Genomic DNA, 24182 nt, shown 5'->3' on the forward strand with positions numbered 1-24182 from the left:
GTGAGACAGAGATTTGAGGGGATGAACGAGAGACCAAAATGCTTGAGTCTCACGCATAATGGTAGCTCTGTTTTCAGTGTCAAAGAATTTCATTCAAATTTCTGTAAATTGCATATAAATCATTTATCGGTCAAGCCCCATACTACATGTACAACATAATTACTCAAACTTAAAACCCAATCACATACATGTACATGTAGTTGAAGCTTGCGAACATCCAAAGATACAATGTTTTATGTTCTAGATCCCCTTTTACAATCAAAATAAATGTCAAACTCGGCGATCACGCATATGCTGAGCCCAAAAACTCTGGAATTCAGCCAGCCAATTCTTCAAATCGAAATTGAAAACATATCTCTTAAATCAAGAAAATTGCTGTGTCCACAATTATCCACATAGAATTAAGTAAAAAAAAAAAAGCTCAGAAATAGCCCTGAATATGTTCATATAAAAACTGCACTACAGTATGCAAAATTATGTTTATTATTTATTTATAATCAATGATCACAGCAAAAATAGCTGATATAAACTCAATAGAGTATATCATTCATGAAGTTTGAAAATTCATTATCAAGTTATTATGAGCTGCAATTCTGAAGCAGTGAAAGGGGGATGAAAGAAAGGCTTTTATCAGTGCCTGTCCATGAAAAGAGGGCATTAGTGTACCAACTTGGGAAAGTCCCTGGTAAATTGAGAGTTTTTTTTGAGACCAATACAGAACAGAATTTGGTCAATAAATAGTGATTAATTTTTCATAATTAAAGGTCAAGTCCACCTCAGAAAAATGTTGATTTGAATCAATTGAGAAAAATCAGACAAGCACAATGCTGAAAATTTCATCAAAATCGGATGTAAAATAAGAAAGTTATGACATTTCAAACTTTCGCTTATTTTCAACAAAATAGTTATATGAACGAGCCAGTTACATCCAAATGAGAGAGTCAATGATGTCACTCACTATTTCTTTTGTTTTTTATTGTTTGAATTATACAATATTTCAATTTTTACGAATTTGACGATTGTGACCTCCTTGCCTGAAGAACAAAATGTTAGAATAATGGAATTCCATGTGTTCAGGGAGGAATGAAACTTCATTTCACATGACAATGATGAGAAAATAAAAATATTTCATATTTCATATAGTGAAATACAAAAAGAAATAGTGAGTGAGTGATGTCATCAACTCTCTCATTTGGATGTAACTGGCTCGTTCATATAATTATTTTGTTGAAAATAAGCGAAAATTTAAAATGCCATAACTTTCTTATTTTACATCCGATTTTGATGAAATTTTCAGTGTTATGCTTGTTGAATTTTTCTCTTTTTATTCAAATCAAGTTTTTGTTGGGGTGGACTTGTCCTTTAATATTTTTGTCATATTGTGTAGTACTACCATGATACATACAACATTTCAACATCACAAAACCATGTATTTTCAAAATCAAAATATCGCCCAGTACAAGCTTGCATGTCGCTCTTTTCTCATGAATTCATCTCCTTAATTCATCTCCTTGTCCCCAGGTCATGTGACTTAAATACCACCTCAAAACCCATAAGTTGCCCAAAATTAATTTCCAGATTCATTATTGAGCACGAAAAAGTACAACCTCATCTGTGAACTGTGGTCTGTCAAAATTGATTAACTTGTCTTAACAATAACCCTAAAACAAGTTATTGATTGAATGTACAGTAGACAAAATGCAGTGAAAACTTCAAAGAATATTAGGAGAAACAGGGATGAAGTTTGAGATGCAATAAAGCATTCATGAGATACATGTACATGATTAAGACCCACTGTGCAATCTTGTGGGGAATTCTTGAAAAGTCTGGAAAAAATGGTGCCAAAGAGACTTTTTTATGTCGTCTTTTAATATCAACACTAGGCCTAGCTACATATACACTATTTTAGGCTACTGTAGAGTGCTAGAGACTTCTGACAAAGTAAGTATTAAGCGCTATAAAGCAAGTATAATTACTATTTTTATACAACTTTGCAAAAGTTCTTCAAATTTTTAGAGTATGAAGATACCATGGAAATTAGAATGACCAGAAAATGGGAAGGACAAATGGAAAATCTCAATTTTCCAAAAAGACTTGAACATAATTATGAATTATTGATTCCATTTCCATTATCATCAATCAATATTCCACTGACTACATGCAGATTTTAGAAGCAGTCAACTCAAATGAGTCATTATACCAAGAACTGTTGTTTTATCTCTGACAAATCCATATCAGGCCTTATAATACACAATGAACATTGTAATTACCCATATCAGGCCTTATTTGTAAACATGTCCAGTTTTATGGGGATGAACGTTTGCATCACCCACATCGGGCCTTATTTGCATTTAACGTGTTATATGATTAACATAAATTGTAATTACCCATATCGGGCCCTATTTGCATATAACAGGTTATAGGATGAACATTGTAATTACCTCGTTAGTGCTTGATTGCCATCAAGTCGGAGGACATACTTGAACAGGAAGAGACTCATAAAACACTCTTTGAGTCCCAAGCCAAGCCTTACAATACACACAATACAATGAAGGATGGCTCTATTTGAACAAGTCTTTTCAAGTGCAGTACCAGTACATGTTATGTAAATAATAAAGATTGTTCTTTATACAAATGTGCAGTAGATCAAGTACACTGTAGATGTACATGCACTGTATGTTTATTTCTAAAAATATGTTCATAAAGTCCATTGGGGCCATGGTCTGTTGGCCAGACTCTTGGTCTTTTAATATTAAGGGGATGTGGGTTCGAATCCATGCCAGCCCATGACATGTTTTCCTTTAACAATGTTCAAAAAATTTGTAAAAATTATAAATTATGTACTCAACAAAGGTCAAGATATTGGGTACACATCCGCCACAATTGATATCTTGAATGCACTGGTCAACATCGCAAACATGAGCCAGAATGTATCTTATAGTCCACACACCTTTAGTGGGTAAATAATTATTATTATTACTCTATTTTCACAATCCCAATCAAATTCACTTTCATGGACAATCAAGATTTGCACAACAGGCCTGAAATAGATCTCTTCTCATGCTACATTAAAAAAAGTGAGTTAAGTTCAGTAAACATATAGACCTACATGTACATGTACAAGTATGAAGTGTGGTACATCATTCCTGCATTTGTCATTAATTATTGATAAATGTTTGTTTGTACATGTTGTACAATGTTACAATTTTTATCATTTCACCCAATATACAATGAGTGTTTGATGCTTGAACTGTAACGTTGTAATTCTTACCTTTATATGATAGATGTGCCCTGTGAGGTTTTACTATAAAATCCAAAGTTATACTGCAACAGTCATCTGAAAAATAAGAAAACAAACAATGATGTTCACTTCCTTTGTTTCATTTCATTTATTTCAATTTGATATAATTACAACGTCTTTTCCTGTTGTACATCTTGATGTATTCAAGTACCTGCAAACAATAAACATATTGAAAAATTATGTACATCGGTAGTTGCAGAGAGTTGCAACAGGTTGGTATGGATGAGGCGCTAAAATAAAGCAGAGCTTGAAGAGTGCAGCCTCATGTAACTTTACTAAACACGACAACTCGAGCATAATACTGGTCATTAATAATGGATCTACATATTTTGTACATGTGGTATGAAAATGAATACGGAAGAAAGATAATTAAGAGAGATTAAATGACTTCAGAATCTTGCCCTGGCACTTGCAGGGAAACCTGCTGATCAACAGGATGTACACGTAGACAGAAATCTGTGAAAAATGAATTCTTTACTGCACGTATACATGTACATGTACCTGGCTAACCTGCATCTCGATTTGAACCTTCCCATTGAAAGGTATTATAAGCACAGTGTACATCCACAATTTTATAAACTTCAACAACCTCCTTGAGAACATTTTACTACCCAGGGCTTAACACAAGCTATGTCTAGGCAACTATCAAATGTCTTTATAAAGCAAGTAAAAAATCAAAATGTATTACATGCCCAATCAGGCAAGTATTTATTTTTTATTTGCCTCTGACATTTGTACTTCTACCACTCTTACCTGGCACCTTTCATAAAAACCCATAAATTTAGAAATTTGATGAAAGTGAAAAGTAATTACCGGTAGTGATAATAATTTGCCATTTACCATTCATGATCTCTTTATAATAAGAAAGTACTTTAAATTATACCAAATCATTATCACAGCCTATTTTCATCTCTAAAAAATTTGAGAACAAAATAACATGTAACATGAATCAGAGAGTAAATTAATCATTTGAAGTTTTGAACAGTGCCCTATTAAACTCAGTGACATGGAAAGCCTACCAGCAAAATATACACTATGTAAACATACAGTACACTGTACACATCTGTAGTATTAAGAACAAACTTCCTTCCTGGTATTTATCCCTAATTTCCTTGAATTGATATAAGCTTCCACACTATCAATTGATAGATGAAAACTGTTATAAGACCTTCTAAAATTACCCCCCAAAAATTACGATATTTATGCTTTATTAGTTGCTACCACTAAAAAATTTTGATTTGAATAAATAGAGAAAAATCATACTAGCACAATGATGAAAATTTCGTTAAAATTGGATGTAAATGACATTTTAAAGGTAAATGCTAGTTTTGGTAACGATATCAAAATGAGTTCGTACAGAATCCAATGAAATGACCACCAAATTGTCTGTTTGTATTTAAACGCATACTGTGCCAAAGGATTCTGGAAGAAATTGTGCAATTGCTGAGAAATCAGCAAATATATATTATTTCTTGTGTTTTTTATTGTTTGAATTTAAATTCAATTGGACCTCGTCCAATTTGATATTCTGAGATCCAGTTCATCTCAGATAAATTATTCTATCTCTGTTAAAATCAGAGAGCAATTTTATCTTCATTTCATCTCTGTAAGACACTTTTTTGAAGCAATATCCAATGATAAACGTGCCTTTATAGCTCGCTCATCTCACTCAATTAATGGAAATTGCACCAGGTGAGACAAAGGAGTGAGATTGTGTCAATTTATTGACTTCAAATACGCTTTACAGAGATTTCTTGTTTTTTTAATGACAATAGGGCCTACTCTCATCCTTTTTTCAAGACTCTTGATCTAGACCTTTTATCACATATTTTCAAGTAGACCAAAGGCTTCAGTCTTTGTAATGATGGTTGTTCTGCTGAAATCTGATGGCTCCACTCACCAATATCAAGTTCCAACTTGATCTGTACAGGGACTCAATGGCCATATATGTTTATGAATTAAGTTCGGATATACCAAGAAAGTAAGAGTTGCACGACAGCTGAAGTCACTGTTTTTTCCCCTTTTAAACTTATTTTCCCTGTTTTAGTGCATTTCAGGCCAAAACAGAATAATAAATTTTTATTTTGGACAGGTTCTTTTATATATTTTTATGAAACAAAGACAAAAATCCATGAGCCCCGTTGGGGGGGATTTTGCATTGTTAACCCCCTTTTTGGTGGCAGCACGATCGCGAGCTGTGTATGAGGAGAAATAAAAAAAATAATTAACCTCCTTGAAACAGACGGCTGCCAGCTGTTTAATTTTCAAGCATCGTTTCAAAGACAATATTAGTCGAGGAAAGTCTTCCTGATTGTACAGGAATAACGTAAACTAAAGTTTATTCTCAATGAATAACTGTCTTTATTTTTTCTTCATTTTCATGTCAACATTTGGAGTTACTTCACCTAGAAATACAACGTTGTGGAGATAAAATAGCTGCTACCCTCTTTTAAGATTATTTTTTCTTCAAATTAACAGGGGCGAAAGCACAGCTTATCATCTGCGTTGCAACGCTAAGATACGGAATGGGTATGTCTACGCAGGCACTGCTGTTGTGTATCAACTAGGGCCTACATGTAGGCCTAGATCCTCTACCTCTACTCTCTAGATCTAAAAGTATACGCAAGATATGGCAGTGTATCCTATTGCCTGACACCTTTATTTCAGTGCTTGAAAAATGACAACTAGAGGAAATAAAATGAAGAAAAATTAGCACTTGATATTCCAAATATTATAAAAATTATAAACATGATAAAATTATTTCATATTTTCAAACACTTTTCTTTGCATTGCACTTGCCGCATACCTCTCTACGAAAAACAATTATTTTTATCATGACAAATTACATCATAATTCCGGACGAGCACCGGACGGGTAAAAATATTCTTGATTATAAAGAATAAGAATTGGTGTGATTTTTTATTTGTATATAACATAATGAGTAAATTCTAAGTTTTTAATTGCTTTCTCATATCGAAGTTGAGCAGAAGTTGGTAATAAATTTATAGATAAATAAGGCAAAAAGTTGGATTTTTTCGCCTTGTTTTTGCAATCTTGTTCTATATGTGAAATCTGTGAAATGGAACTGCGGAAGTCTTACGGTACGAAATTGATTTCATACACAGTATACCCAGTTGTTGTGTGTCCGGACAGGTCGTGGGTCCGGACGAATTTTAGAAAGTCATTTGGAAAAATTTACAAGCGAAGTTTCATCAATTTTTAGTACAAAGTGTTAGGAAATATTATAGAAAACAAAATAGATGATTTACTTCCCTTGAATTCAATCATAGTGTAATCCAAAGACAAAAAAGAAGACTTCAAAAATATAAAGTGTCTGGACACCCGACACCCCATCCTAATAGGCGCGTCCGGAAATATGATAGTGTCCGGTAATACGTGACTAAATAACGGTACCGTACGTAAGATAAAAATGGCAAATTTGATCTCAAACTGTGTCATTCTCAGAATCAGATTCAGAATAGATTTCCAACTTAGTCTTTGTAAGACTAGTATTTAGTAAGAGGGATAAAATAAAATATTTCAAGATAAAAAATTAAAATTTCCTCAGAACCAGAATACTGCCCCAGGCCCAGGGCTTAATCAGCGATACCTCAAGTTAGATGTTCGTGTGCATGTAATAACAGTAACACTAACAGTTGGTTGGGCTCCGGCTCCACTCCATTTCACTACCGCGACACTACGCTACCCTGCCGAACGTATACACCTACCCGGCCCGGATAGCGGAAGCGCGCACCCGGGTAGGTGTAGTAGGTACCGTAGCTAGCGTAGTCAGTGTAGCGGCAGAGAAGAAGTGGTAAATCAGCGATCATAATTAATATAAATAATAATGGCACAAAGAGAGTAAACTTACTAGGGCTTACTCCTGCTTTCATACAATCAACAGTAGTATTCCGACCAACGCCCGTAATTTAGCGATTCCGTAGATCTAGATTTCTAGTTGTTATTCATTGCTTCCCAACTCGGGCTGTCTGCATCAGTGGATCGGACGACCATACAGTAAACCGTACCGCAGCTGCGCTAGCATGCTCTCGATCTCTATCTCTAGGTCTGCCAAAACCGCCCACATCGTTTCCGGCCGGCCGCTAGCTCAACCGCGTAAATGAAGCGACCATTAAGAATTAATAAAATTAGCAAACTTATTGAAAACAATTTATTGTACACCGCGTCTTCTATGAAACAAACGGCCGATCTGGGAAAATGTGGGTGAAGATATTTTCCGCCCCGGCTCGGCCTCTCGATTGACAAGAGCTGGATCGGGATCCATCCAGTGGCCCAGTGGCAAAGCTAGGATTTTTTCCCTGGGGGGGGGCACTGGGGGTCCTTGCTTTTTCAGGGGGGCACCATTTTTTCCGGTGTGTGTATATGTGTCACAAGAGCGGATCCGACTATCGCCAGTAGGGTATATACGGGTCCGAAATTATCTTCACCTATATTTTTCCCGATCAGTCACTTCTTACTTTTATTCTTATAAAACAACATAAACATGAAATAATCTCATTAGCATTATAAAAATTGCAAACGCGAAGCACGAGCGAATTCTTTTTTACTTTCATGTATTTTGTCTTGAAAATTTAATATTCTGGGCAATGTTATATGTTATAAGATTCGTATGTAACTAGATGGTTAGTCAGTAGCGGACCGTGACCCGGAGGAGACAAAGCATTGGGGGGGCACTGGATTGTTTGTGAACAATGCCGTGCCCCCCCCATGCTTTGTCTCCTCGGGGTCACGGTCCGCCACTGGTTACTGTGAACACCAAGTGCGAGCAGAGTTTTTTATTAACTGTTCTAGCATCATCGAAAAGGGACCAATTATAAGGACTCCTTACAGTTACCCACGAAGATGGTATATATTTCAATAATGCGAGCGCGAAGCGCGAGCAATTTTTTTGGACATTCCGACCTAAAAAATTGTAATTAGCACTTCATTAAAACTAATAAATAGGACAGGTATGTAACTAAACAAATTGATGCGAGCGCGAAGCGTAAGAGGAAGAAATTGAGATTTTAGACCTAATAACGGGACACTCTTGACTATTCATATTTTGTAAATCATAAATTAATTGGGTATCATTAATAATGTTATCGTAACACGTGAGCAGGTAATTATTGATATTCTGATGTGAAACTGGATAATTTAAGTACTTTTTTAATAAAGAACATGCAGGCTATCGCGCAGTATATTTTAGATTTAGACCTAGAATCTGGGCATTCTGAATACATTTGTTTAATGTAACATGACACGTAGACAATAGGAACTATCAAACAATGTGACCACGCAGCGAGAGCTTAAAATGCTGATATGTATAGACCATAAAACGAACATTTTAGATAGCACTTAAATTTGTAAATGAAAAAATAATAAAAGCTCGATGCCCGAGCTAAAATATAATAGCGATGTTAAAAACTAATCAACAACAATACTTTGGCCCCTTCAAATTTTTGGCTCATTATACGCCACTGAAGTTGACTGAATTGAACATATACGGGTCTTACTTTAAAATTTGGACACGGAATTGGGACGGAATTGTATGAATTCGTTCAGCTAGAACAAAATTGAATGTTGAAAGAAAAAAAATCAATTACAAGTTGGTAATAGGCTACTTGGGTTAGCTTCATGGTCAGCGGCCGGGGCGAAGGTAAAAGTGGGGAGCCGGGGGTGGGGAAGAAAAAGTAAGCCGGCCCCTACTTTCTCTTTTGAAAAAAGGTCCCTTGCATGGATTGTAACTCGTCAGGGGGGGGGGCAGTCCGCCCCTCCGTAGCTACGCTAGTGACCAGAGGGATCAATGTGAGTGCCAGGCAAATTAGTTCTGGACTGAGACCTTTAATCTCTCGATCTCTTTATTATTTTCTCTTTCTATTTCAATCTTTTTCCTAATATTTACTTTCTCAATTAGTTGTCATTTTGTGTTTTTGTTTTGGTCTATACTATTTACAAAAAAAATTAGGAGGCCGCACCCTATAAGCTCCTTATATCAACTTATATCAAAGTTTAGCAGCCTCCTTCATTCCTCTTTACATTTATTCATTTTTTAGATTTAGATTTATTCATTATATAATAATCGTAACTATATTTTTGATACTTAGAAATTTTGTTTTATTGCTTATGTATTTCAAAATTTACGAAAAAATTGTACGAAATGAAATGAAATGAAATAAATCCAGGCAATACATTCTGCGAGCGAACGGTTTGAAAAAAAAAGAAATTTCAAGTTGTGAAAATTGCTATGTAGAATTGATCCTGGTGCCGCTATGAATTACAATTCTGAGATTTTTTGCGGAGTGTTTAAGAGGTATAGAGAAAATTAATCCATATAAAATGATTTTTGTGATGTTTGTTGAAGAGAGACTGATCATCGGAAAATTATCTCTCAAAGAGGAAGCATATAAAAGGCCCTACGGCAACGTTATTAATTATCATGGGGAATAGAGGCCGCGATGGTTGTTTTTATTGCGTATTCGAGGACACGGTGCTCGGGCCCCGAGGCCGAGTGCCCCCTTTTAGGCGAAAAATTTTCGTGGAATAGAATGCACCCAAATTATGTGTTCTCTGTACTGTATACATGCCCTTTGAGGTGTGGGCGGGGGAGAAAATCATTGATAGGAAAGAAGGAAATAGTTCGCACTATCGCAGTATCTAATAAACAACAATTAAATAAGAATCGATCAACTCCAAGAAATTGACGAAAATGGGCACAAAAAGCGTTATCTTATATGGGCATATTTCATTCTTGGGAAAAAAATAATATGGGAAGTTGAGCTCTCCTGCCCCTGCAAAGGCAAGGGTATCAATTACAATTACAGTGTACCTGCATAAACTTGAGATTTGACAAGGAGCATCATTAAGGTCATATTCAAATAGAGACCTTTTAGTACAAAGCCTTTATATATTTGAATGGATTTAACCAGAATTCACAAAACATATCACCATATTTCACATATCTATCTTTCGTTTTTTTTTTGTTCTCTCCCTTAATTATATTTTTGGGGTCCATGCATGGCCCCATGCGCCCCCATAAAAAACAAGAGTTTCTTTGACAGCACTTTCCGAACTGTCTGGAAGCTTCACCGAAATTGTACAATGTGCACAATGCACATCTCATGTTGGAGCGAATCATGCACACCTTATACGGTAAGTTTACATAAATTTTGAAGAGAGATTCTCCGCGGACGCCGTCCAAGAACTGTGATTTTATTTGTTTGCTTGGGACGCAATAACAATAGCGATAGCGTTTTTGTTCGATATCTTCTACGGCAGTGATCCTTATTGGTCGCCTGCCACGACTGGAAGACTCTACTGGGGGATCTCCCCGCACCTGCCTAGCGCTAGCCTGAGCTGTGTGCATGTAAGACAGTTGTAAGTCGTTTAGGCACGTATTGTATTACCGGACACTATCATATTTCCGGACGCGCATATTACTGCGTATGAAATCAATTTCGTTCCGTAAGACTTCCGCAGATGAATTTCACAGATCAATTCAAAGAACAAGATTGCAAAAACAAGGCGAAAAAATCCAACTATTACCTTTTTTTCTCCAAAATGAGAGAAAACGCTTAAAATATCTTATAACATAGCTTTGCATTATTGATCCCAATTGACCTATTTTCTGATGGAAATACGGGCTTAATTATTTGCCGAATTTTAATCTCGTCCGCTCCATCGCTCAGATCGTCGACGGCTAGTTCTCAAGGTACTCGGTAGTCCGCCGCCAGCGCGTTTCCGTTTTACACCCTGGCGAAGACATTTTCCGGAAAAGTAGCCAAAAAGCGACTAGTGAAGAGTCTACACACGTCGCTGGTTGCATGCAGCGTGCGACACAGGCGAGTCCACCACCGCATGCAATTTGCACAGTTACTGATCAGAGCACAGAGTTCCTCGGCACTTCCTGTATACAGAGAGAGCGGCAGTCAGGAGTGAAATCAATATACATCTGCTTTTGCAGTCGCGTTGTTTATGATAGTTTTTTTTTTCTAAGAATAAATTAGAATAAATAGAATGACAGACAAAATCAAAATAAACAGATAATTATAATGGAAAGACAAATTGAAGTTTGATGGATTGATACACTTAGAAGCTGCCGAAAGATAGATGTAGAAGACCGATAAATAGATAGACAAGATAGACAGATAGATAGAAATAGAGAGGGAGAGAGAGGTGGATAGATAGATAGATAGAAAGAGAGAGAAAGAGGTCGGAGATGGAGATAGAGAATTTGACAGATAGATAGATGTTAGATAGATAGAAAGATAAAGAATGAGAGAGACAGGATAGACAAATTAACAGATAGATAGATACATAGATATCATGTATATAGAGAGAAATATAGAAAGACAGACAGATGGATAGAGGATTTGAGAGATAGATGAGAGATAGATAGATGTTAGATAGATAAAGAGGGAGAGAGACAAAGAATATTAACAAATTAACAGATAGATAGATACTCTAGTTTAAAAAAAATAGATAAATAGATAGATAGAGAGAATGAGAGAAAGACAGACAGATTGATAGATAGGGAGAGATAGATAGATGTTAGATAGATAAAGAATGAGAGAAACAGAGAAGAAATTAACCGATACTGTAGTTTCATAGATAGATAGATAAATAGATAGAAGAAAGACAGACAGATGGATAGAGAGAGAGAGAGCTGGAGAATTTGAGAGATAGATAGATGTCAGATAGATCAAGAATGAGAGAGAAGAGCGACAAATTAACAGATAGATACTGTAGTTACATAGGTAGGTAGAGAGAGAGAAATAGAGAAAGACAGACAGATGGATGGATAGATAGATAGAGATAGAGAATTTGAGATAGATAGATGTTAGATAAAGACTGAGAGAGACAGAGAAGATTATTAGATAGATACTGCAGTTATATAGATAGATAGAGATAGAATTTGAGAGATAGATATATAGACAGATAGAGAGAAAGACAGACATCAGCAAATCGGCAAGGCAAATGATCAAGGCATACATTCGTATTGAACCTGGAAAGTATAAGCTCAGCTGCATTTCCAAGTACGGTATGTTCTGTGGATAACTTCGGTGAGGACTTTGGATCGCGCGCCCAGCTGATAATGTAAACAAACGTAGACGTAGACTCTTCACTAGTCGCTTTTTGGCTACTTTTCCGGAAAATGCCTTCGCCAGGGTGTAAAACGGAAACGCGCGTCCGGCCGTGCGCCGGGTTTACCGTGATAGATCTAGAGAGAGGCGTCGACGATCGACAGCGCATCGATCGAACTTGATGACTGAGGGGGCCGGGGTCACGATATGAACGAGCATTAATACTGGAAAGTGCCATATCGAACGCGCGATAACATTGGTTAGCAAACACAAATTTATTACAAAGATCTGTTCAGAATCGACATAAGAAAGCAAACAAAAACTTAGAATTTACTCATGATATGATATATCATGAAAAAATCACACGCAATTCTTTCTTACATCAATATAATCAAGAATATTTTTACCCATCCGGCGCGCGTCCGGAATTATGATGTAATTAAACACGCACGAAAATAATTGTTTTTCGCGAAGGGTATGCGGCAAGTGCGGTGCAAAGAAAACGGTTGGAAAATATAAAATAATTTCGTCATATTCATAATTTTCAGAATATTTGGAATAGCAAGTGATAATTTTTCTTGATTGTATTTCCTCTAGTTGTCATTTTTAAAGCACTGAAATAAAGGTGTCCGGCAATAGGATACACTGCCATACATTGTAGTTGGAGCTGTCTTGTGGCTGTGCATATGTGCTGGAGCTGAGAGAAGTGGGAGCAGTCTCCCGTCGGTTTGATCTGAATAAATTGTTCACAAGATAAAAAGAACAGAGTAAGTACGGTAGATGAAGATAACACGGAACAGATTTTTGTTTTCAACTTGTTTTTGAGCCAAAATTTGTTTGCCGAAGGCCGAATGGGGTCAAACTCAAGACAGTCAAAACTCAAATGGTTTGGTTTTCCTTTTTGCACGCACCTAAAAAAAGTTAGCCAGGATAGCCAAGAGGTTTCTAACATTAACGTTAGAGAGTAAAAATCATTTACTAACGTATGCTTACTCTCTATGAAGCCAGGGATTTATTTCATTCATCTACACATACTGCCCAAAAACCTCAAAATTTCTCTCCCGAGATTTCTACTTTCCTTCTTAAGTTAAAGATCTAGTAATGTTAGTCCTAAATCCTGTGAATGGGATGCATCTTCATTTCCGACATTTCTACGCTATCGATTTCATTTTGAACAAGAATTCGTCATAAAAATGAGAAAAATATGAAAAGACGGGAGAAACTCGCCCAATGTTTACATCTTGTTTCCTATGTTCTTCTCCAACGTTACTGACGCAAAACTTTCTCATTTTGTCTTGTTTTTGAGGGACAAATGCTTTATTTTTTTTACACTGTCAGTTTCCATTACAACTATTCATCATATAACTTGGTTCTTAAATAAATTTAAGTCTTTTGATTATTTATTCTAAATCAAAAATAGATATTGAAAAATGACAATTTTCTTAAAATTTTTATTGTTCACCAATAGAGGGCCTGCACAAGACATGCCAAAAATTGAGAGAAAATTTATGAAAAGACGGGAGAGACTCGCCCAATGTTTACGCCGCCATCTTGTTTCCTATTGTTCTTCCCCAACATTACTGACGTTGGCGTCATTTTCTCTTGTTTTTGAGGGACCACTCACAAATGCTTGAAATTTTTTTACACTGTCAGTTTCCATTACAACTATTCATCATATAACTTGATTCATAAATAAAATTAAGTCTTTTAATTATTTTTTTTTCTAAATAAAAAATAGATATTGAAAAATGTCAATCGTCTTGAAAATTTCATTTTTCACCAATAGAGGGCCTGCTCAAAACATGCCAAAATTTGATTTTTTTTTCTTCTGATAAAGTACAGTCCACCGACTGGTGTATTGTCGTACTATATTTGACAGGTCTGGTGTGGAGTATGTACAGTGCCATTTTAAAATATACTTTTTAGGTGGTTCCATCAGTTTGCACACTGTTGTCCTTGGATTACAGGCCCTACAACGAAAATACAAACATTACAAACAATTATGAAAAGCATACAATGTTTGTTAAGGAAAACAAACTAATAAGAAGAGAACATAAAACAAAGGACAAAAAGGCTATTATACTTTTATAGACTCTCTAATGCCAAAATAAATGTGAAAGAACTAAATTATGAAAAGGGTAAAATGATAGTTAATACTTGATAGAGTCAGAAGCTGATGTGACTCGTTCTTATTGTTTCTGAAACAGTGGAGCATTATGAAAAGGGTAAAGTGATAGAAGACGATGACCCTGATGGTCCTTTCATCCATCTTGGATTCAAGTTCGATGATGTCATTACAATGAAGATTAGGTCTGGAACCAAGATAAAGAACATCATTCAGTTTGCTACCAAGAAAATGCAGGTATTGTAATAATGATAATCCACTTGTAAAGGCCTGGTCACACCGCCCGAGCGTTGTTGGAGCGGTCATGGAGCGGAGAGAAAATCATCAACGATCGCTACCGTTCACCATTTTTTATTTCGATTTTTCCCAAATTTTGTGAGCGAAATTCGACCCTCTCTCCCTACCGCTCCACGACCGCTCCAACAACGCTCGGGCGGTGTGACCAGGCCTTAAAGTGACAATATGAAGTGCTTTACATCACTCTGGTCATTTGAGTCTGGATTGTCTGTACATAATTTTAGGGACAGTGATATTTCATTTCTGAAAACCTGTATTTCATAACAAACTTGATCTAAAATGGAAATTCCATTTTGTCATATAGAAAAAAAGAAAGAGTAAAAAAAAGCAAAAAAACAAAACAAAACATAACAGCAAAATATTAATTCTGTATTGCGAAGGTATTTTTTTGTGGAAATTACTAATCAAATTTACCAATAAAATGGGGTGTCAATTCTGTCAAAAATTATTCTTTGTATGCATACTTTGACATTATTTTATTAACAATTTTATTTTTAGAGGTACCATATAAAAAGTTGTGTAGTATGCTACAAACTTGGAATGTTCACTTTCCCCATATCCACCTATTTTTCAGACAGTTTACAATTGGTAATACAGGGAATAATTTTGCTTTACAAATTTGAATAGCATTTTTGGTCATTAAGAGAAAAGCTCTCAACTAAGTAGTGTATAGTCGTATGAAAAAAATTGCATTCTTTAAAAAACATGGAGCAAATTGCGATGCGATACCAGGAAAATTATTCCTTGGTAATAATGTCTACGCCAGTATGTGTGATTACGACTCTTGTATGTGAAGTGTTATAGCGCCAGCTTGTGGCAGTTCACGTGTTGACGACAATGTAAACAATCGCTCTCTTTGCAGCACTGTGTCAAATTATGATGTTCTTATGATAAATGGTAGGCACTTAATCAACAATTGTGATCGTTGTGTCTTTCCTTATTGTCGCTAAATGACATGTTGCTACTTCTAATTTTAGTGACCATACTTTGTTTTTTACTTTTTTATATTGATTTAAAGGTAATTGAACTTTGTAAAGTTTATACCCAAGGGTCATTGAATTCCATTCCTTCTTATTACTATAAGATTAACTTTTATACACCTCTCATTTTCTTAACCCCCCTTATAATTGAAGGAAGATGAAACTAGAAGAATTATATTTATAGGGAAAGGTCAGGCTGTTACCAAGACTGTGACATGTGTTGAAATCCTGAAGAGAGAGATGAAAAACCTTCACCAAATAAACAAATCTTACTTCAGAAGGTATGTTGAATTAATTTCTTTAATGATTAGATTTTTTGTATCCCCTTGTGTGTTCAGCATCGATACACCACTGGAGACTATATATAGGGCCTGTATGTTGAACTCAGGTTTGATTTAAATTCAGGGGCCCGTTTTACAAAGAGTTATGATTGATCCAATCAATCGCAACTATGGAAAGCCAGCAAAGTCAACATATTAAATGCATGCTTGTTCAGATGTGAATGTCTATCCATAAATTCATTGATTTCTTGACAATTTGGTGTATTCTCCTTTGTTTACAAAGGACATTTTGTAAATTTCCTGTAAAAAAATATCACACTGATGGGTTTCCACAAAATTACAATTGACTGGATCAGTCGCAACTCTTTGTAAGATGGGCCCCACTGAACTATGGAAAGACAATTGTGCCACAAATCTCTAACAATAGTGGCTCAGTTTCTAAGCACACTGGGGTGCTCTGTTGATTGTCTGCCAACAACAATTCAAATATTTTTCTCCATCATGAAAACATCTATAGGGAAAGAGCATGAAGATAAGAAACATACCACCATGTAAAAACAAAAAGACATTTTTGGGGTGTCCATAATTTTAGCAGTTTTAGACTATGGCCTAAATTAAACTGGACTTGAAGAAATTGGCCTAGGAGTGTACTTTTCTATTTATTTATATTTATTTTCTTTATGGGGAGGGGTCTTGACATATTTGTTGTACTAGTATGTAATATAGCATTTTTTCTTTCCTTTAGCTCTTCGTGCAGTTATGTACATGTATATATGTAATATATTATAATTTTTTGTAAGATCTATAAGAGATCTTTGGGTGGAGAAGTCATTTGTTAACAGGAAAGACAGGAATGTCAAATAATTTAGAGATTGGCACATTCAAACTTATGCCAACCATCCAGATTTATCAGAATAATCGCAATTCATATGATGCCAGAATTAGTATTTAGAAAATTAGCCTATTATTGATATTATTTCAGACATATTTGAGAAAATTTAGGGAGAAACCGTAACCATAAGTCTTGTCATGGGCAGTATGGTTTCATACAACCTAACTTGTTCCCAGGTTTCAGTCTCCTTTAACCAATGTAGTATCATGCTTCATTTCATTTGTTTAAAGGTAAATGCTAGTTTTGGTAACGATATCAAAATGAGTTCGTACAGAATCCAATGAAATGACCACCAAAGTGTCTCTTTGTATAAATAAAATGCATGTGCCAAAGGATTCTGGAAGAAATTGTGTAATTGCTGAGAAATCAGCAAATAAGCACAGGATTCGGGTAGAGCGTCGGGCCCGACGCTCTAAGCAATAATTATACATTGTCCCACGCGTGCTTATCTGTGTTTGGGATCTTCGGTGTGAACATTTTTCAGCATAGATTTCAAGATTTCACAAAGTTCAGTTAATGTAATTGTACCAGATCTAGATCCTCGATGATATACTGACAATGAAGCCTTGTTTTACAGTCTTACTCACGAAATCAGTGTTTACTGCAACTATTGGAATTTCTCTTTAACCATATTCTCCCCTCGTATTTTGTTATTTACAGAATAGAAGAATACTGGGAGCCTAAAGAGGAAGGATTAGATAGGTAAGTTGGTGGCCGTTTAAAAAAAACTTTGATAGGTGATAAACTTGTTTGACCCTAACTAGTAGGTAGTTGTACGTCATGGACGATACCATCCGCACAGAAACATTGTTAAGTGCTAACAATGCACTAACATACACCTTATTTACAACTGGAAGATCATTTCATTTCAGGTATTCCACATTACAAACCCTTAAAGGGGAATGAAACCTTTGGAACAAATAGGCTTGTGTAGAAACAGAAAAATCAAAGAATAAGAATAAAGAAAGTTTGAGAAAAATCGGACAAATAGTGAGAAAGTTATGAGCATTTGAATATTGCAATCACTAATGCTATGGTGATCCTCACATTGGCAATGCAACAAGGATGTGTGATGTCACTGATGAACAACTTTCCCTTTGGTGGACTATAAAATACCCTCAAAATGTCTCTTTTTGCTTTTTCTTATGATGATACAAACTCTTTATCCATGATGTATTCTTAAAAAATATGTATTACATGCCCTCATGTAAACAGAACACATTATTTATGGATAGATGTGATAAAAGAGGCAATTCTAGTGAAATATATACTAAAGTAATGGGAGAGTTGTTCACAAGTGACATCACACATCTTTGTCGCATTGCCAATTTGCTATCTCCATAGCATTAGTGATCGCAATATTCAAATGCTCATAACTTTCTCATTATTTGTCCAATTTTTCTCAAACTTTCGTTGATCTGTTTCTTTGATTTTTCTGTTTTCACACAAGCTATCTTGTTCCAATGGTTTCATTCTCCTTAAAAAAACACAGAAAATCACAAATATAAATTTCAAAATTGTTATAAGAACTGAACGCACAACATTATAAGCCACATGGGTAAATAATGTACATGTATTACACGTATATGTCGCAGCGATGCCTTATGTCACAATAAAGCGTTATTTACATTAAAGTTAGATCAACTTTTCATATCACTGTCCGATATATTTCTGTGCAACCTTACAAAAACCTAGGATTATTGCTTTTGTGATAGCAATGTTCTAGTTATATTCTCTTTCTACTCTATACATCACAATTCAAGGTTTTAAAACATTGATAATTGAAATTTAGAGACAATAAATTGAGTTGATCTATAAAATTAAAGTTGAAATTTATGAAAAACTTGAAATACAGACATTCAGGTATTGAAGATGATACATGTACTTATTGTCAACATACATTACAAGCATAGCCAAGTTTGAAGTAGATCTGTATATAAGGTATTTCAATGTATGTAATAAAAAAAGAAGGTCCTTAGACCTTGATGCACAAATAACTGTACAACGGATCATTGTTACTCATTTGTTCAAGATTATTAAACTTTAAAGTTGCTTTGTTGAGTGGTTCTTTAATCATAAGAATAAAAAAAGGACAGATGCCTGATAAAAACGAATGCTTCCAGTAACCACTTATGTTTGGTGGAGGCATGAAGAATAGGAATATCTGTTTGAAAGAAATGCTGGCTTGACGGGAATGTCCACTTTCATCCTCATTTGTGTATTTAATTTTTCACAGACTAAAGGTGAATAAGGATGTCCCTGCATTGGCTGTTCTTCTCTCCAAAGATCGACTAGATGACACTGAACTTGGGTGCGTATTATAGCAGCTTGTTTCATATTTCAGAAGAGAATAAAAGAAAACCAAGCACATTAATTCTACTTTGACACCTCATGTAAATCCAGTTGTGGAGTAACCCTCTGCCTTAGTTTTCGCCCAATACCGGTGAGACGGAACATACATTGATCTTGGAGTGAAAACTTGCAAAATGTATTTATAGAATGTGTTGGAAACTACCCCCGGTGGGGTCACTCAATATGACTTGGGGACCGCATGACCGTTACCAAAATCGCGGGAAAAGGGGTCAATTTCATGGAACGTCCGCGGACAGAACACTCCTCGAAGTAGTGGAAATAGGGGTGCTCACCGTCCTCGATCTGATGGAAATAGGGGTCAGGAAAAAGGGGAGAACGATCACGGGAAGTAAAATCCGTCGCCGAGTCACCAGCCGCAGAGGGCGCGCTCATCATGCTCTGTATCTTTATGTGGACAACTCTACATTTATTTTTACAAAGAATTCTACTTTTCTTATTTTTCAAGAAAAATAAAGTTCTTTTGGATTATTGTATCAGTATGACATGGCTCTTGGTCATCTTTAAGGACTGAGCACTCTGACACCTGTGTTGCAATTTCCTCTAATGAGGAAAGGGTATAAATGCCCTGTCCTTGAAATATGGTAAATAGGGGTAAGTTTGCAAAATGGGCAAAAGTGTCCTTACAATCTTATAATTAGGGGTGTTTCAAGGTACCATTTTACCGCAATTTTGTCCTTGTTTTGCGTGAAAATAGGGGGTAAATTTCACAAATTGTCATTGAAATTGACTGCAATAAGGGGTTACTTGCATTTGTGGTAACGGTCATACGCGTCCCCCTCTTCGGGTGAGTGACCCCACCGGGAAACTACCCTTTGGATCAACATCATCATGCTGCCATATTAGAGGCTGAAGTCACTCTTTACCTAGCATGCGTTGACGACCTGCAGCTCCTGCATCTCTCCGTATACACGTTTTCCTATATTCTCTATTAAAGAGAGGGTCCTATGATATTATAACATCATAGGCATGAGGTTATCGCCATGTTACTGGTATATTATGGTAACAGGACCTTCAACATGGGGTGGGGTTATTGATCACCTTCAGTGATATTTCTATTCCAGTATTGGTATTGTTTTCTTCATTAAAAGAAATTCATAGTAAAAACAATTAAGTGCTTAATACAATGTTAATGAGTGATGCATACCATTACCCTGGCTTTAGCACAACTCTGTTTTGGCACTGAAGTCAGTGTATGCCATTGAATTGAATAAATGTATTTTTGAGAATAAAGCTCTCTCTCCCCCTTTTTTCTCAAAATTTAGCTACCAAGCACCGGGGTCTTTTGAAGCTCATCGAATAGTTGAAGCAAAGCAAGACAAGAGAAAGAAGAACCAACAAAGACAGCCGACTGGAGGAGGCGGTGATGGAGAATCACGGTCTGCACGTTCTGTCGATCAAAGACAGGAGAGGGAAAACCAGGGCAGCATGGCAAGAAGGAAGAGGCAAAGGAAGAGGAGAGATGAGCAGAGAACGTTTAATGAGAAGCAAGGTAGCAGTGGAGACAAGACCAAGGAATAAGCGAAAGGAAAGAAGGAGGAGGAGGAGAAAATGCAATGATTTACATTTTAATGCTCTGACAAGGAAGAAATTGAAAGAAGGATTGAAAAACTTAATTGAAAGGAAGCTATGTAGTGATGCTGTTGCAGCAGTTGTTGTTAGATGATATATCACAAGATGTCATTGGGGAGTCATTTCACAGGGAATGGTGAATGCTTATGGGTTGATGATAAACAGGATACAATGGGGATGTGTTCCACAGGGAGTGGTGAATGTTTATTTGATGATATATTTTACATGTAGGATGCATTGGGAAAGCAGTACATTATGAATGGTGAATGTTTTTTATAAGATTCATTTGGAAAGCATTACACAGGGAGTGGTGAATGCTTATGGGTTGATGATAAACAGGATACAATGGGGATGTATTCCACAGGGAGTGGGGAATGTTTATTTGATGATATATTTTACATGTAGGATGCATTGGGAAAGCAGTGCATTATGAATGGTGAATGTTTTTTATAAGATGCATTTGGAAAGCATTACACAGGGAGTGGCGGATGTTTTTAACATGATAATGAATGTGATATGCATTCCACTGGTGGTGAATGTTTAGTAGATGACAATGAACAGGTTGCATTGGGAAAGAATTACATGGGATACGGTGATATGTCACAAGATGCATTGGGAAAACATTACACAGTGAGTGGTGAATGTGTATTTGATGATATTTCGTCAGATGTTCTGGGGTAAGCATTCCACCGGGAGTGGTGAATGTTTATTAGATGACGATGAACAGTTGGAATGGGCAAGTATTATATGGGGATGGTGAATGTTTGTTTAGATGATAATAAAAAGGATGCACTCGGGACACATTCCACTGGGAGTGGTGAATGTTAGATATATCACAGGATGCATGTAATAGGGAAGCATTCCACCGGGAGTGGTGAATGTTTATTAGATGACGATGAACAGTTGGAATGGGCAAGTATTATATGGGGATGGTGAATGTTTGTTTAGATGATAATAAAAAGGATGCACTCGGGACACATTCCACTGGGAGTGGTGAATGTTAGATATATCACAGGATGCATGTAATAGGGAAGCATTACATGGGGAGTGGTAAATGTTTATTTTATGATAAACAGGCTGCATTGGGAAGCATTCCACTTGGAGTGGTGAATGTTTGATCAATCAATATTCCCAAAACCATAGCCAGTGAAATTCAGTTATTGCTTAAATGAGAACAGTATATATGGCTATTTATGACCTGTGCAAAATATTGAGTAAAAGTGCTCCATGAGGGTAATTTTGTGTCCAACCAACATTGGGCATTTTTATTCATCCATTGTGATGAAAATTAAAATGTAATTGCTGCTTATTTTTTAACCTTACTTGACAATATGCTTCCCGCATTGGGTAAAATACTGCCCCAAATTGGTTGGACACATAATTACCCTTGTGCTGGTTAGAATTTTACCCAATGCAATTGCTAGGCAATGTATTCTTTTACCAATTTTACCCTTTTCACTGAAAGGGATAAATATATTCTAGCTATGGCAATGGCAGGGGCATAGATTTGACAGTTCTGGGGCCCGTTGCAGAAAGAGTTGCGATCAATCGTTACTCTAAAAATCATGCGCAACTTGATTTTCAACCAATCAACAGCGCGCATTTGGGACTTGCGATTGATTTGTTGACTTGCGTTTAAATGCAACTCTTTCTGCAACGGACCCCAGTTGAGGATTAAGCTGTGCTTGTACCGATGTTGAAAGGAGTGAATGAGAGTTATATTTGATTGAAAGGATTAATTTTAACTAGACCAGTCCCCTGTAATAAAAAGCGTATCGATTGACCATGGAGCTTATCACATTACTCATTGCAATCAATTGTAGAAATCAGTTCTATGATCAATCGCTTCGCTGTTTTTCTCTTGATCTGGGGGTATTTCACAAAAAGTTAGGTGTGACTTAGTGAATGCGACACACAATCTTGTCTTCTTAGCATGATTTGACCAATTCGGTGATGCTTTTTGTACCACACGCAACTGGCACTTTCAGAGCGACTCTTCAATCTGAAATCTTTATGAAACACCCTCTAGGTGACCTATGTCAAAGATCATTTTGGGGCAATAAACTTTTACCTAACCTCTCGTTAGGTATTGCTCAAAGATTAAGTTGAAAATTATAACATATTTTATAAAACCTAGATATAATTTTATGAGTATACTTCAGGTCATTGCTCCAGGTCAATCAAATGTTATTTCAGATCACTTTGATGAAAATTTATGTATTTTAATTTTTTTTTTAATTCAAGTGATCAATATTAATGCAAAGTTATGTGATGACATGCTTATTGGATATGTATAACAATGATACAAAGTGAATGTTATGATACCATATCATCTCAAATCTTATTTGAGGTCATTGAACTTAATTTTTTACATTTTTTGTTCTCTTTTATTTTAAAATGTATTCATTTACACCAATTATATGAATGAAATTGCCAGCAAGAAAGTTGGATAAAAATTAGTATTTTGTCCTAATTTCGAAAATAAATGACCATATTCATTAATTTCCATATTTCTTGTGGAATTGAAGGGGGAGGGTTTGGGAGCTTTTGACTCAAAGGACCCACTAGAATTAGCTATGATATACTGTATGTACAAATTTTCCCCAACAAAGTATGCCTTAAGAGGATTTTGAGGAAATTTTGAGTGTTTGATTTATCTTTGTATTTAAATCAAGGGTGAAACTCCCCCTTAAGAATAGAAAATATTTCACATACATACTTTTAAACATTTTTTGTTTAAAATCTGATCCTAAACATGATGCAGGCGCGGATCCAGGAGGGGGCCGAGCCGGCCCCCGCCCCCCCTATTTTTTGACAACCTGCGGAAAAAAGTGTACTCTTTATCTTGATAGAAACTACGAAAAGCCGGAAGAAAAGTAATAAAGAGCTATCATACCCATGATGTGTAATTTACAGCCTCGTAACGGCCGGCCCGACCCTGAAAGGAAACAAGAAAAAGATGAGGGGAAGAATTGGATAATAGACTTTATATAAAAAATTTCGCTCGCGCATCGCGCTCGCATTGCCTGTGTAATGAATCCCATTCAAGAGGATTAAATGGCACTTTATATATCCAGTTCTGCATCAATTTGCACACAATATTTTAGCTCACACATCAAGCTTTCATTATTTTTTTTGATTTACACAAATTGTTACATCAACATTTCAGCTCGCGCTGCGCGCTCGCATTGTTTTATTTGTGAGATACCTATCCTCTTTTGAAATTCTTTCCAAAATTTATTAACTGTTTGAGACACACAAGCTTGTTCTTTAAATAAAAA

The 24182-nt window shown here is 36.0% G+C and overlaps 1 protein-coding gene across 1 annotated transcript; it reads left to right on the plus strand.

Moving 5' to 3' along the window:
* Positions 1 to 13041: 13041 nt before the first annotated feature.
* LOC121426292 (ribonuclease P protein subunit p25-like protein) lies at positions 13042 to 20861 on the plus strand. Its single transcript, XM_041622528.1, has 6 exons — positions 13042 to 13151; positions 14592 to 14746; positions 15940 to 16067; positions 17620 to 17661; positions 19196 to 19270; positions 20595 to 20861. Coding segments are annotated over exons 1-6 (657 nt in total). The 5' UTR covers positions 13042 to 13150; the 3' UTR covers positions 20851 to 20861.
* The last annotated feature ends 3321 nt before the right edge of the window (positions 20862 to 24182 follow it).

This window comes from Lytechinus variegatus, chromosome 13 (genome assembly GCF_018143015.1).
Source record: "Lytechinus variegatus isolate NC3 chromosome 13, Lvar_3.0, whole genome shotgun sequence".
In the NCBI taxonomy this organism is placed as follows: Eukaryota; Metazoa; Echinodermata; class Echinoidea; order Temnopleuroida; family Toxopneustidae; genus Lytechinus; species Lytechinus variegatus.

Bases quoted from the DNA above. Each gene is read 5' to 3' on its own strand.
- LOC121426292 (XM_041622528.1), top strand. The intron at 16,068-17,619 runs GTATGTTGAATT...TGTTATTTACAG, and splicing joins AACAAATCTTACTTCAGAAG to AATAGAAGAATACTGGGAGC. The intron at 19,271-20,594 runs GTGCGTATTATA...CTCAAAATTTAG, and splicing joins CTAGATGACACTGAACTTGG to CTACCAAGCACCGGGGTCTT.